This window comes from Euprymna scolopes, chromosome 29 (genome assembly GCF_053919585.1).
Source record: "Euprymna scolopes isolate OS-2025 chromosome 29, ASM5391958v1, whole genome shotgun sequence".
NCBI lineage: Eukaryota > Metazoa > Mollusca > Cephalopoda > Sepiida > Sepiolidae > Euprymna > Euprymna scolopes.
Window position 1 is genome coordinate 99,865,776 of NC_136510.1, and position 15,000 is coordinate 99,880,775.

General features: G+C 31.0%; 1 protein-coding gene across 1 annotated transcript in view; it reads left to right on the top strand.

Moving 5' to 3' along the window:
• The window catches only part of LOC145252797 (osmotic avoidance abnormal protein 3-like), a 2,582,558-nt gene that overhangs the window by 954,430 nt on the left and 1,613,128 nt on the right, over window positions 1–15,000 (top strand). The window contains exon 7 of the mRNA XM_080112744.1: window positions 2,808–2,896. Coding sequence (XP_079968870.1) covers window positions 2,808–2,896 — 89 coding nt within the window. The remainder of the gene's footprint in view (window positions 1–2,807; window positions 2,897–15,000) is intronic.

Below are 15,000 nucleotides of genomic sequence, written 5' to 3' on the forward strand. Positions count from 1 at the left end.
TTAACTCTTGCTCAAGTGGTTCTAAACATATTTTATTAAACCCATGTACTTATATATAGAGTAATAAGTAGTAATATCTAGAAAACGAACCGGAAAACGAAACGATCATTTTCGTCATGATGATCCTAGAAAACCTTAATTACGTTCATTTCGTTTTCCCTTTCGGAGCTCGGCATTTTGCTTTTTACATCAACAAGCCATAACCTCGAAAACTTGTTATTCATTGACTAATGTAGAGATATTTCAAGTGTGTATTTATCAATAGATTTTAACTCGATAAGATTCCCTATATAATAATATTAATATAAAACATTTTTAATAGCTAACCAGAATTTTTTTTCTCGCAATAAAACCACGCCGTGATCTAATGACTTTGCTGTAATCTGTTTGCTATTCTTTCTCTGTTTTTTTTTTTTTTAATTTTTTTTTAAAGATCGGAATTGAGCATCTTTAGGTATATCAGAATTTTTGTAGGAATTTTTGACACCCCTAACACGAAACTGCGAATAACTCGTAATTTCTCTTTTAAAAGTAGGTTGTTTATTTTCTTTATGGATTATACTTGCAAAATAAACTATAAAAGTTGTTTTAAAAGTAATTGAAATATTTTTTTTTTATTTTTTAAAAAACAGTAATGAATTTTACGAACTCAATATTTTTCAATTTTTAAACTTTAAAAATCTATCAAAATTTTTCTATTGATTCTATTTTTACCATATTTTCAGGGTCAATGTGACCTTTTATGCTCTTTCCAATAAACTGAATATAATATTTTAGACAAACGTTTTTTTTAATTCACGCCCCCCCCCCCCATTTTCAAGTGTCTATTAAAAAGTAAATAATTAATTTACTCGCCAAAGTTTTATATATCACAAATTGAAGAGAGACGGTTAATAAATAATATATTCAAATTTAAAACAAAAAAAGTAGTGTTTGTTAGAAATTTACCTGTAAAGTTCGAAGTTTAAACCACGTTGTTTGTTTTTCTTTTTTTTTTTTTTTTTTTTTTTTTTTTTTAATGAAACCTTGGTCCTTGCTCCTTATATTGAAAAAAATTAGGGCTTGAATTACATTTTTCGAGTAGTTATAAGTTTGGAAAGACGGGGGGGGGGCGAATAATTCACGCCTCCCATTTTGAAATGTCTATTAAAAAGTAAATAATTAATTTACTCACCAAAGTCTTATATATCACAAGTTGAAGAGAAAAGGTCAATAAATAATATATTCAAATTTAAAACAAAAAAGTAGTGTTAATTTTTATTTTTATTTCGGACTATTAGTCTCATCTTTATTAGTTGTTGTTTGTTTGTTTTTATTGGTTCACAACGTTTCGGCCAACTTCCTCTGGCCTTCGTCAGGTGGTAACCGCGACGGATAGGAACTTCGAATCTCCTAACTGCATTCTCAGCCATCACTGCCATCCGTAGTTGTCGTCGTCTCACCACATTTTTGACCAATTACCTCTGGCACGCTTTGGGTGGGATTGAAACCGCTATCTTCAGACAATGTTCATCTGGAACCGTAGAGATTCAACGTCTCTATCAACTGCGCCACGGGCCCCGAATTCCGATCTTTAAAAAAAAAAATTAAAAAACTACTTTTTTTGGTATATATATATATTATTCCTTAATTGGAATTTTTTATTTTTGAGATGAGCATTTTTTATGTTAATTTTTATTTTTATTTCGGACTATTAGTCTCATCTTTATTAGTTGTTGTTTGTTTGTTTTTTAGAAATTTACCAGTAAAGTCCGAAGTTTAAAACCTTTTTTTAAAAAAAAAACACGTTGTTTTTGTTTTTTTATGAAACCTTGGTCCTTGCTCCTTTAATTGAAAAAAAAATAGGGCTTGAATGACATTTTTCGAGGAGTTAGAAGCTTGGAAAGACGGGGTTGAATTATTCACTATTTTTCACGAAATTTCTGACACACCTAGAGCATCTTCATGTCGAATTTGGGAACCTATATTAAAATTAATTATATTTAATTATAAAGTGAACGCTTCATATCCTTTCGATGTATTTATCGACTTTATATTTTACAGATATTCTATTTACTCTCTTTAGTATTTTTGTTCCACAAAATTCACTTTTACCTAGGATGTTGGCAACCTTCACGTGGTCCTTCCCGTAAGTACCCAATATATTTCTATGAAGATATCGGGGAAACCAATGTCAATAATAGAATCTTTGGATTCATGTGATATGATGATGATTTTATGCCCACCCCCCTCACAAAAAAGAAAGCTCTTTATTTGATTCTTAATTTAGCTATCTACCCAGAAACTTCATATTTTTAAAATGTACAATTCTTTCGGCGCTTCTACACTATTAGAACGAAATTTTGTAGTCGATAAATGGAGTTTTCAGATGTAAAAAAAACAATGGTTTCTACGCTTTTTTGTCAGTTCTAATAAATTACAATTTTAGCTTCAAAATCATGCAATCGAAATTACCTGCATATTACTGAATTATTAAAAAAAAAAAAAAAAACTTTAATCGTGTTAGCAGGTGAAAATCTGCGGCCATCTTGTTTTTATAAAATAAATCGAAACGGAAAATTGCCTCCGTTTCGAACTCTCCATTAGCAAATACGATCGTTTTCTTCAAAGTCTATTTTCTATTTTCTTTAATAAATGTTTTCCTTTCTTATAGATTTTCATAATTTTTTAATGTAATCATCTTAAATATACGTTTTCATGTGAAATTCAGTTTTACGATTTCCGAAATTTCGTTCCGATAGTGCAGAAGCACCATTCTTTCAAATAAGACGCGAGAATGTTACTAAAATAATGTGTTTCTCTTGCAGAAAATGGTGACCAGCCTAACAAGCAAGGGCACATAACTCCGGTCTATCGTAAAGAAGAATTGGCCAGGGATAAAATTAAACTGAAAAAGGTATGGAGCAAAAGAAATTCATAAAATAATTTTTTTCTTCATTATTACACATATTTTAGAACCATTTTTTTTTTGTTCATTAGTGACACCAAATGGTTACGTTCATCAAAAAAAAAAAAAATCCATAATCGTAAAAAAATCATTAAAAAACGAAAAGACAACTCTTGTTTTTTTTTTTGTTTTTTTTTATTATTATTATTATTATTATTATTGTTATTGTTGTTGTTGTTATTATTATTATTATTATTATTATTATTAGTAGTAGTAGTAGTAGTAGTAGTAGTAGTAGTAGTCAGTAACTTCTCTGAAAACATAGTTACATTAGCAACATAAACAATGCGGATAGCATTAGGTTAAGAATTGCAAAAATATGTGTGATTTTGGTTTGGTTGTTTTACGGCATATCAATCCTTTTCGGGTTATTTAATGTCGAATCCAGTAATTTTGGAAATAGTATTCATGTTTCATCCAGTTATTTTGTAGGTTTTTATTTTTCAAGCTCCTTGTAGCTTCAATCGCTGGTTTGTACTGTTTGGTTTGGTTGTTTTATAGTGAATTTTATCGTTTTTGTTTCCTGCCTTGTTTTGCAATAGGAGAGGGAAAAGAGTTACAGTAATAATGTTTGGTAGATTCTAAGTTAGGAAACCAGTAAGAAAGTGGAAGAGATAATAAGAGAAATGGGAAGAAGGAAAAGGGGGGGGGGGAGAGTTGTTGTTTTCGGTTTTGGTTTTATAGAATATAATTAAGTTTTGCAAAAGGAAGTCGAAAAACAAAAAGCCTCAATGTTTGGTGCATTTCATCTCAGGAAGTCAATATCTTCAGACAGCCTGATCTGATAGCACCAGCAAAAATATGTATGTGTTGTGGACCTAGGAAAGGGTCATAAAGAAAGACTGGAACCACGGAGTGAGTGACCACATTTTTGCGAAACAATACGATTGGTATTTCGGCCGATCGCAAATCGTCATTCTAGGCCACATAAAAAGGGACATACAGCGATAGACACGCGACAATAACAGACGAGTGGGGAGCAACACAGATTTCTACTCCCTCCTCCCCGTCACGCAAAATCAGATTTGTCAATCTGTCATTAAAAACATAAATGTATAGAAAAAAACCCATATTTTCATAATCAAGCTGTGTGTATTCTCTATTCAACTTCTGGGTCTTTAGACCCTGGATATGATCTTAAACTATACCTGATGGTGAGGCCCAAGCTTGTGAGCTTTGGGGAGTATGGAGCCACCTATTAATTGTATTGCGCCCAGGTCCACTCTAACCCGGAGTGGGAGTACTTGTTAGGGTCACAACTATGGATTATATAGAAACTTACCTGAAAAAAAAACCAAAAAAAAAACCCCCAAAAAACAAATATATTCTATTAAAAAAATTTTCTTCAAAATCACTGGATTTGGCATTAAATAACCTGAAAAGGGTTGATATGCCATAAAACAAAAACAACCAAAAACCAAGTATATATATATATATATATATATATATATATATATATATATATATATATACATGCATACATACATATTTCTGTGGAAATATATTTTATTTCCTGAGAATATATACCAATCCTTATTCAAGAAGCTATATGTAATTACAGTGAATGAAGGACAAAAGTCTATATTCCAAAGTTCATGATGTTGACCATCTTATAATTTATTCCTTTAATTCAGTTGACACTTACAATTCTTGACACTATCTGTTTCGTAGCACAAAATCAGTCACTTAATTATTATGTCAATTATTCTTTCAATAATTGATATATATATATATATATATATATATATATTTCCTTCATTTCCTTGGATTTTACTTGTGCGAATGGAAATTTAATTAACTTTCTTGGATTTTACCGTCAATGGATGATTCACCTTTCACCAGACTATCCATTCACGTGAAATCACCTTTTTCTTCACCATATTCCCTTTGCTTCACTTTTTGTTATCAAATAAGATCTTTGACTTACTTGTAGTTTCATCAAATACTTTTGTATGCAAAATCCGATCCCGCATTTTGCTAATTCCTACTCTCTGATGAGAAGGAAAGTATTTCTTCGAAACTCCGCGAATTAAGGACTATCCACATATTAAATGTTTCCTTTTAAACATGTTTTTAACTCTTTTTCAAAGTATTTTTAACATGTTTTATTAACTATTTGTTCTTATTATAAGCTTTATCTCCTATTTGGTTTTATCAAGCTTTTATATCCGGTTGAGATTACTTTATAAATATTAATTCTTTAATATTTATAATATACTTTAGTTTTACCATCTTGGATCATTTTGGTAAATTTAATTGTAATTTTTATTTTATTATAAGCTCCCGCTGGGTTAAGCTTTTTATTCTCTCCAGATATGTTTGAAAAGGAACACATTCCTCTGTCTGCCAAAAATATCCCTATTCCTACCCAACAAGAATATATCCACAAATTTGTTCTCGCTTTGAACACTTTCCTAAAAATTATAAGTTGAAAGGCTTATCACCATGACTTAAGCATTGACAATAAACTTAAAGCGCCTATTTCCTCTGAAGACCATTCTCATCCAGAAATCTTAACAAATGAACTCCCTATCAACTCTCATAGAGAACAAAAGAAAATCGAAAGAATTGCTGCCAAATTTTACGAATTAAAAACCACTGCCCACCCCAAATACAACCCTTACCTTGAGGAGTTTGTGAATTCCATACATTCCTGCTAGCTTAGATAAATACTTTTGCAGTTTTAACAAAAGAGCTACATTAATACCAGTACGTCTCCATTTACGATGAATATCCATAGGATGCCAACATCAATACATTACATATGAAAGAGTCTGCTGTGAAATTTACACAGGTTCCGCTAGTGAATTATTAAGGTTTTAACGTAAAAAAAAAAAAAAATTCATTAGTCGATGCCTTCGGTCAGTCTCGAAAGACAAAGGATATTCCCTGTAGAGGTAGCTGTGCGTGTAATTGTGAGGCAAGGATTGTGCAATCTACAACCACATATCTCCTGAATCTGCACTGTTTGAATCAAGTGGCAAGGAGAATCCGTTATGACTGAAAACAATGCTGGAGAGCACAACCAGCACTGGAAAGTCCCAAATGGTCACCCATTTAGTACTGACTATGTGTTCTTGACTATGTTCATCATTGCTTAACTTCGGTAATCCAGCGGGAAGCGGTGTATCCACGTGATTATGCCATATATAAATTTCATCAAGTTAAGATATTTAAAAAAAACAAAAAAAACAGTCGCATTTCACTTCATTGAACTTCAATAAAAAGTTAGCAATCAAAAAAAAAAAAAGAAAAGAAAAGAAAACGCCCCAGTGGGACGTCATTTAATGACATTATCGTGCAGCAACTTATGCAGGGAAAATTATAATTAACAATCAGGAAGATGATTATTTACTTGGATTTAGATATTTTAAAGATATTTTGTGCTCATTTCATTCGATTGGATCCTACTGAAAGAGCATCTTCATTAAATGGGACTAGATTAGATGAGTATAATAATGACTGAATTCCTTAAGTAAGTTTTAGCAGTTCGAATAAAATTTATTCGTTCAGGCGTTCACCTAGAAAAATTCTTATGTATTTCTTCACCGGTCTCTCAACGTGATTATTTAATATAATATAATATAATATAATATAATATAATATAATATAATATAATATAATATAATATGTAGTAAAGATTTAGAAGGCTGTCACAATGCGAGGAATGAAATATAGTTGTTGTTGGTAAGAGAAGACGAGAACAAGTGGCGATTTACAAATCAATAAGTACATCCATATATGTTTATATATATATATATATATATATATATATATATATATATATATATATATATATATATATATATATATTTAGTTTTATTAGGTAAAATGTCTTACTTGTTATGTCACCGACAATATCGATTATTAAAAATTGGAAAAAAATTCCCTTTTCAAATGGTGAACGTAATAGATCGATTCAAAGCATGCTAGATGGTGGAGCGGAAGTTGAATAGCTGTGTGGAGCCTCGGAGCAAATGTGAGGAAAGGGGTTATGTATGGTCTGATTAGGTAATTAACATGTTTATATTTTTATTTATTTTATTTATTTATTTGTTTGTTTTTTTAGTTTATAACTTGTTGCTTTAGCGTGAGCTTTTTTTAAATTTTGTATATTCTCTATTTTGTTGTCTTTATTATTATTATTATTATTATTATTATTATTTTTTTTTTTTCTGCTGATGTGTGGGATGCCTTAGTTTATCTAGGTCACGTAACTTTTTTTTATTTAATTTGCTTATGTACTTCAGTTAGCTATTTTTTAATTTATTGTTTTTAATATATACTGCTGTTTTTTTATTTATTAAATTTCTTTTTTTTTTTTTCTTATATAATTTATATAGGAGGGGGCTTGTAGTAAGGTCCTATCTGGACTGTAAGTTGGGCTGTGAGCGGTGTGCAGTGGTGTACCTGTTCTAATGGGTTATGGTTGTAATGGTAAGTCTTTGGTGGGAGCCGTATGTAAAGTTATATATTGCTGTTTTTTATTTATTAAATTTCCTTTATTTTTTTTATTCTTTTTTTATTATATATATATATATATATATAATTCATACAACAATTGCTCCTGACGAAAATCGAATGCCCGATAGAAAGTGCTTGAGAAAAATATGGCCGACCAAAAACCTCTGGGCGCCATTCTATATAATATGCCTGCCGAAATTAAAAAGACCGCTCGGCAAATAGAAAAAATATCCAACAAGATCGGAAAAAGGAATAACTCTGTCGTGTTCAATCAAACGTGTCTATATATATATATATATATATATATATATATATATATATATATATATATATATATATATATATATATATATATATAAAAGGCGAATCAGGCTGTTTAAATGGTCACATTCAATTTAGCTTAAATTTGCGGTTTTGAAAAAAACATGACAAGTGCAGACTTTCTTTTTGGTGACACTGTATATATATATATATTACATTTATATTACATAATCATGTTGATAGACCCGTATAGAAATACACAAGAATTACTCTATGTGAACATAGTTACAATTAAAGATTGAAGTAAGCTTCTTATTTATTTTTTAACCGAAAAGTTGAAAAGCTACGAAGACGGGGGTGGTACCATTGAAATGGGCGACCTTTTGTATCTCAATATATATATATATATATATATATATATATATATATATATATATATATATATATATATATATATATATTATATATAGTGACCACCATTCTCAATGCACTTCTACCATGATGTCAATGACGCATCTCTGCTTCTTACGTACGTCCATGACAGGGATTGCTGCTTTCTCAGAGTCTTACACTGTTAATATCTACAACAGAGAGATGAAACTTTCAGATCATGGATGCATAAATTCAGTTACCAAAACAAATTTGTAATCCCATCTGATCCATTCGGGTCGAATAGAAAATAGGAGTCATTACTTTTGGAATGCCTCTTGTAAATAAATGGAAAAGGGCAGCTAGACCAAGCAACATTATTAAAACAACTTATCTGGTGAGATTTAAAATTTCATCTTCATTGCTAAAAGGCTTCATCAGAAACGGTGAAGGAAATGATAATTTCAGATTTAAAAAATTGATAAAGACATTTGGCGGCAGAAGAATAGCGAAAAAAAACCCCCCAACAAAAACCAAAAACTAACAAAAAAAAAAAACAGATGAAAGTGAAAGGAAAGATGCCGACATGAGGGGCAGAGTGAAGTTATTTATCTCCTTCTCCACGGAGGGGGGGGAAGGTGGTGTGATGTGACGCAAGGGTCGGAAAGCAGGATAAAAAAAACACACACACACAGAGGAAACAGCGCTATGGCCTGCAAAATATGCTTGGGCAACCCCGTTCGACAATTCCACATTAGAAGCGCCTCAGGCGATTAGCAATGAACTAACCTCTTCTCCAAGGGGGAAGGCAACGCCTGGGAAGTAATGAGTGCGAAATGGAGAAATCTCTGGTGATTTTAAGATTTATAAAAGTGACATGGACGTTTGAATCAGCCGGAAGTGTTGGTGGTGTCAGTGAAAAGAAACAAACAAAAAGTAGAAGAATAAGGGGGAGGAGGAGGGGGAGGAGGAGGTGGAATCATCATCATCATCATCATCATCATCATCATCATTTTATATATTGACGGAAAGTGATACAAATGTCTCGGCAGTGTGACGGGTGGGAGTGGAGGATGTCGTTTTAGTCCAAAATAAGATTATGCAGTAATTCTTTTTATTTATTTATTTTTTTTTATCGAAATACACCGATTCTTTTTCTTTATTTTATTATATCGCCCCCTCCCCACCCTCCGGTGTGAATTCATATCTTTGTCGGTTGAGTATATATTTTCTCGCTTGTATAGTTTTAGTTTATCATTTACCAATAACACTTTGCTCTACACACCACACTTCAAATATCATTTCCGGTGATTCACTTTCAAAATGTTTCCAACTTTTAACCTTTTATTTTATTTATTTCTTATTTTTTTTAGACATCTTATGTCTTCGCATGCTCACGCGAGGCTTTGTCTGTCGCACCTCAGTTTGAAATACGCAATTTCATAATTCAATACACTGATTTAATTGATTTCTGAAATACTACTTTCGTAGGTCTGTCACGTTTCGTTGTGAAATAGTATTTTCGATTGTCCGTCAGTCTTTGGCCATATTTTTGATCCGCCATGCTTAAGTTTTAGTTAGCATTCTTATTAGTGTATCTGAGTTATGATTAGGTCTAGAATACCATTTTTTCTCTGTTTGCCATGCTTAAGTTTAAAATAGCATCCTTGTTGGTCTGTCAGAGTTAAGTTTAAAATAGAATTTATTTGATCTACCATGCTTTAATTCTAAAATATCTTATCTTTGGTCTGTCTTGCATAAATTTTAATTATCATTTATGTTTGTCATATTTAAGTATGAAATATCATTTTTGTTGGTGAAAATTATGCTTAGGTTTAAAATATTTTCATCCTGCCTGTCCTGCTTAAGCAGAAAATAGTATATCTTTGGCCTGTAACGCTTTTTTTTGGGGGGGGGGAGGTCTGTCACATTTACTTTTAACTTAAATTTTGTTTGAGTTATGCTTAAGTTTAAAATGGAATTTTTGTTGGTCGGTTCATGCTTAAGTTTAAAATAGCATCTTTTTGTCTCTCACGCTTAATTTTATAGTAATACATATGTTGGTGATTTATGCTTACGTTCGAAATAACATTTCTTTTTTTGGTCTGTCACTTAACGACTAGATTCAACGGACACATCTAAAAAAAATGGACTCGTCCTTGCTTTTCCATTCTCTGTTGTCTTCCGTGTAGTTTTTGTACCCTCCCCACCCCGCGATTATTTTTTGCTTATTGCGGGCTTCACTTCAATATCATAAGAAATAAACAATGTGAAATAGATTCCAAGGGATGCTTCTTCATCTGTAAACGATATTCCAAAAGTCCTCGTGTTTTTTTTTTTTTTTTGTTTCTTTTGTTTGTTTTATCTTTTTTTTCCTTGGAAACTTTTGCGCTTTTTAAGTCTGCGCATGCGCATGAAGGGTACCCAGAGGCAAAGTGAAATGGCAAGTGAAGCATGCCACACTTGTCAGGGGTCCTAAAAGACGGAACGCTTATGGTAAGTGACAGCCTACTCTGACCCATATAGAGATTGTGTCTGACATTACGCCGCTGGATGATAGAGATATAGACCGACAGCTAAATAGATTACGGGCCGAATCTACCTCATCCGGCTTTTGTAGTGTATTTGATAGATGCCACTAAAGTGACAATCAATCAGAAAATAATGTGCAGGAATCTCGGCAAAAATAACCGCGCGTAAACCTCGTTCGAATCGTCAGTATATCAGTATTGGTATACATGCGTAACCATACGTCTGTATCTATCATATCTTTATATATCTATATATTTATAATAAAAAATATTCTTTTTTATCCACTAGCATATATGTTTCGTGTGGATGATACTGATCAGTGTGCCTATACCACGAGTTGCTGGGTTTATACATCGGACTAAAGTTATATATATATATATATATATATATATATATATATATATATATATATATATATATATATATATATATATATATATTAGTGGCCTGGCAAAATCAATAAAAAAAACAAACCCTGAGCAAAATTCATCTCAAAGCAGTAAAAATCAAACTGGCTTGCCAGGACACTATATATATGTAATTGTAGGCAAATTTGGGCATATTTTCTTTGTTTGAAAATATAGTTTCTTTTTTTTTTTTTTTTACAAAATAGTCATAAAAATTGTAACCATAGAATAGTATTATAATCTTCAACAAACATTGCAAACCATATATGCAAATGTTTATATAGTTTCGTCCTATAGAACCAAAGATATGAGCATTTCAATGTTCAATTTGGCTACCAGCATAGATATGTCCATATGTATACTCCTACAATTTTTTTTTTTGGGGGGGGGGGTGTATTGATATTCATATTAAAATCCCTATTTTCTATTTACTTAAAACGAAAATGCAACTTTGTTATATATGGCTGGTGGAATTGCATTCATCTGCAAAATATCTATTTAATTGGCATATTCTTTTAAACATTCATTTTAATTAATTCTCTATTAGTTTTTTTCGGTGTTCTTATGGGATGATCATCTTTAGTTAACTATTACATGTAATTATATTCATGCAGATATTCTACATGATTTATACTTGTGTAATATTTGCGTAAAAAGGTTATGATAAACACAAACTTTTCTATATAGATTTATAAACGCGTACATATATTTGTTTAAAAATGTTGCCTACGAAACTCCTCTGTCAGTTTTTGTTATACAGTCATGAAACTTAATATATAGGGTATTCAAACCCATGCGAAACTTTATATTTGGGATTTAGCCGGGGAAAATCGGTGCAAAAGTGTGAAAATTAAAAAAAAAAAAAAATGAAATTTACCAGATGAAAGTCGAAGGAGAGTATTATGAATATGCATGCGTAACGTAATAGCTATTGTTTCATGTTTTAATTTTTAGCTTTTCAACAAACATGTTTTTATAGCTTAGGCATTAACGTCAAAGGAGAAATGCTAAAAGCTAAACACGAGTCATTTTTTTTTTAAATCATTGCAATATATTGGGTTCAATATGATGTAATGATGCATACGAAATCTACATTAATCAAAATATCAACTGTAAGCGCATTTAAGCAACTGGCTAATCCCGAGCGACCTGCTATTATATATATATATATATATATATATATATATATATATATATATATAGAGAGAGAGAGAGAGAGAAAGAGAGAGAGAGAGAGAGAGAGAGAATAAATGACAAAAAGTTATATTCCAGAATTCATGAATGTTGACCATCTTATAATTTATTCCTTTAATTCAGTTGACTTATACAATTCTTGACAGTATCTGTTTCGTATCGCAAAAATCAATCACTTAATTATTATATCAATCAGTGAATCTATTATGCCCTTAACTCATCAGAAGAAATAGCACTGATTGATATAATTAAGTGATTGATTTTGCGCTACGAAACAGATACTGTCAAGAATTGTATAAGTACACTGAATTAAAGGAATAAATTATAAGATGGTCAACATGGTGAATTTTGGAATATAATTTTATCATTTATTCTCTATATTGCTCTGTAATTACATTGAGCTTCTTATATAAGGATTGATATATAATAAGAAAATACATTTCTACAGATATATATATATATATATATATATATATATATATATATATATATATATACACACATTTGTTATACATATATGAATACATTCATAATCCCTATTTTAAGGTATTAAGCATTTTTATATTTTATTTTTTTCTTTAATTTTTTCGATTGCCTTCAAATTGATTAATCAACCCACTTTCGTATTTCTATTTTTTATATGAAACTTCAACAATTCCCTATTTTTATATTCAATTAATCGTTTTTTTTTTAAATTTTATAATTATTTTTTCCAATTGATTTATTTTATTGATTTATTCCCCCAATACTAATGTGCACCTTCTAGTTTCGATTTATACGTTTATTCTTTTCTCTATCCGCCATAGTTTCGTATAAATTTTATTTACATGTTACGGTCTACTAGTTGATGTTTTTTCTTCATGCGTTATTTCTTAAGACGGATTATATTTATAGGATAGCGTGTGTGTTATTTATTTTTTGCTTACATCCGAGTGACTGTCATTTAATTGTTATGGATTTCCATTTCTTGTAATAAATAATTTTACTAAGAATTCTTCATAAGTTTTGGTTTCGGTTTCGATTATAGCTGAAGGAACTCTCGAAATCTCCAAGAATTAAAATATCATATTTAAGCGTATTTTACGACTGGGCTACGCCGGAGGGCGCCCCTGTTAGCTTTGATAAATACTTTTGCAATTTTAATAAAAGAGCTACACTAATATTAGAAGGCTGAATATCTACAGAATGCCAACATCAATATATTATCTATGAATGAGTCCCCTGTGGAATTTCCACAGGTCTCGCTAATTAAACTGTTTATTTAGTTCCGTTTAATTTTGTTAGGAAAATGTGACTTGCAGATTAGTTTTCTCTTCTCTAATTCAGCCAGGGTGATGTTTTTTTTTTATTGTTTTTTTGTTTATATATATATATATATATATATATATATATATATATATATATATATATATATATATATATATATATATATATATATATATATATATATATATATATATATATATATATATATATATATATATATATATATATATATATATATATATATATATATATATATATATATATATATATATATATATATATATAAAAAAATGATTTTTACTTGTTCATATTCTGTCTGATTACTTTAAATTATTTCCATTTGAAAATATACCATGATATGTGTTGTAGAGACGCCCACTAATTAGCATACGTGGGTGAACAAGATATAGATAAAGGTATCAAGTCAGCAAGACCGGGGAGCTGTGTTCGATCGCCGGATAGGCAAGACGCATGTGCCGGTTGCTCCATGAAAGACTTTAACACGCCCTCTGCCGGACAATGTGAGAAGACTTTATATCTACGGTTCTTAATTCAATAAAATTGTTCAACGCTTGGAGTTTTTATTTCAGAAGGTTGGTTCACTACTTCGCCGCGAAAAGTGCCTATTTCTTTTAACGATCGGAAACTAGAATAAAATCTGCAAATCTCCGAATTGAATTATCTTTGAAATAATATCGTGCAGCACAAAAAAAGAGAGATGTTTACTTTAAAATGAAATTCCAGCTATAGACACTAAGACAAAACATGCCTAAAGAAATATCGAAGCAGAAATGATTAAAACTAAACAGAAACGTCTCTTTTATGATACTATTTTTCTCTTTTTGTTTATTGCACACTTTATGAGCTTAGAGGATAATTGCATTATGTATTGCCATATTTCTAGAGTTTCTTCTTTTCGTTATTCATATAATATCAAATTATGAATTATATTATCTCGTAATTGGTACAGAGTGCCGCAAGAGTGCACATTTTCCTAGATAGAGCAGGTGTGTTTAAACGTAGCATTACCCGGATGAAAGAATTTCTTTGGTGTTTTTTTTTTTTTAATTATGCTGTATACAAGGTAGAACGATAAAAGTGTCGTCCTAAAGAAAACAACACTACAGCTTTATTTATTTTTATTACATTTTCACCCCAAACAAGGCACGTTGCCACTTTGATGTAGGGGGCTACTATCAGGGACATAAGCTATAGGGGTACTATATAGGGTTGGGCAGCAAAATGTCTGTTCACGTTACACTTGAACTTCTGCATGTCGGTACAGTTGGGGAAGCAGGGACCCAGAAAGGAATTCCAAAGTCTAGCGATTCTGGGAAAGAAACTACTGAAGTAGAAAGATCTTTTACATCTAGGGATATCTACTGTGACGGGGTGGGATTTAGCTGCTTGTCTAAAGTACTTGTAGAACAGGCAGAGGGATGCTACATTTCATCGATGGGACAGAAGCTGAAGCTTAGATTACAGTTCAGGTTGGTGATTCTCTTTTGAACCTTGTCTAGGAGTGAGATACTAGTGGCAGATGCACGAGCCCAAATATGA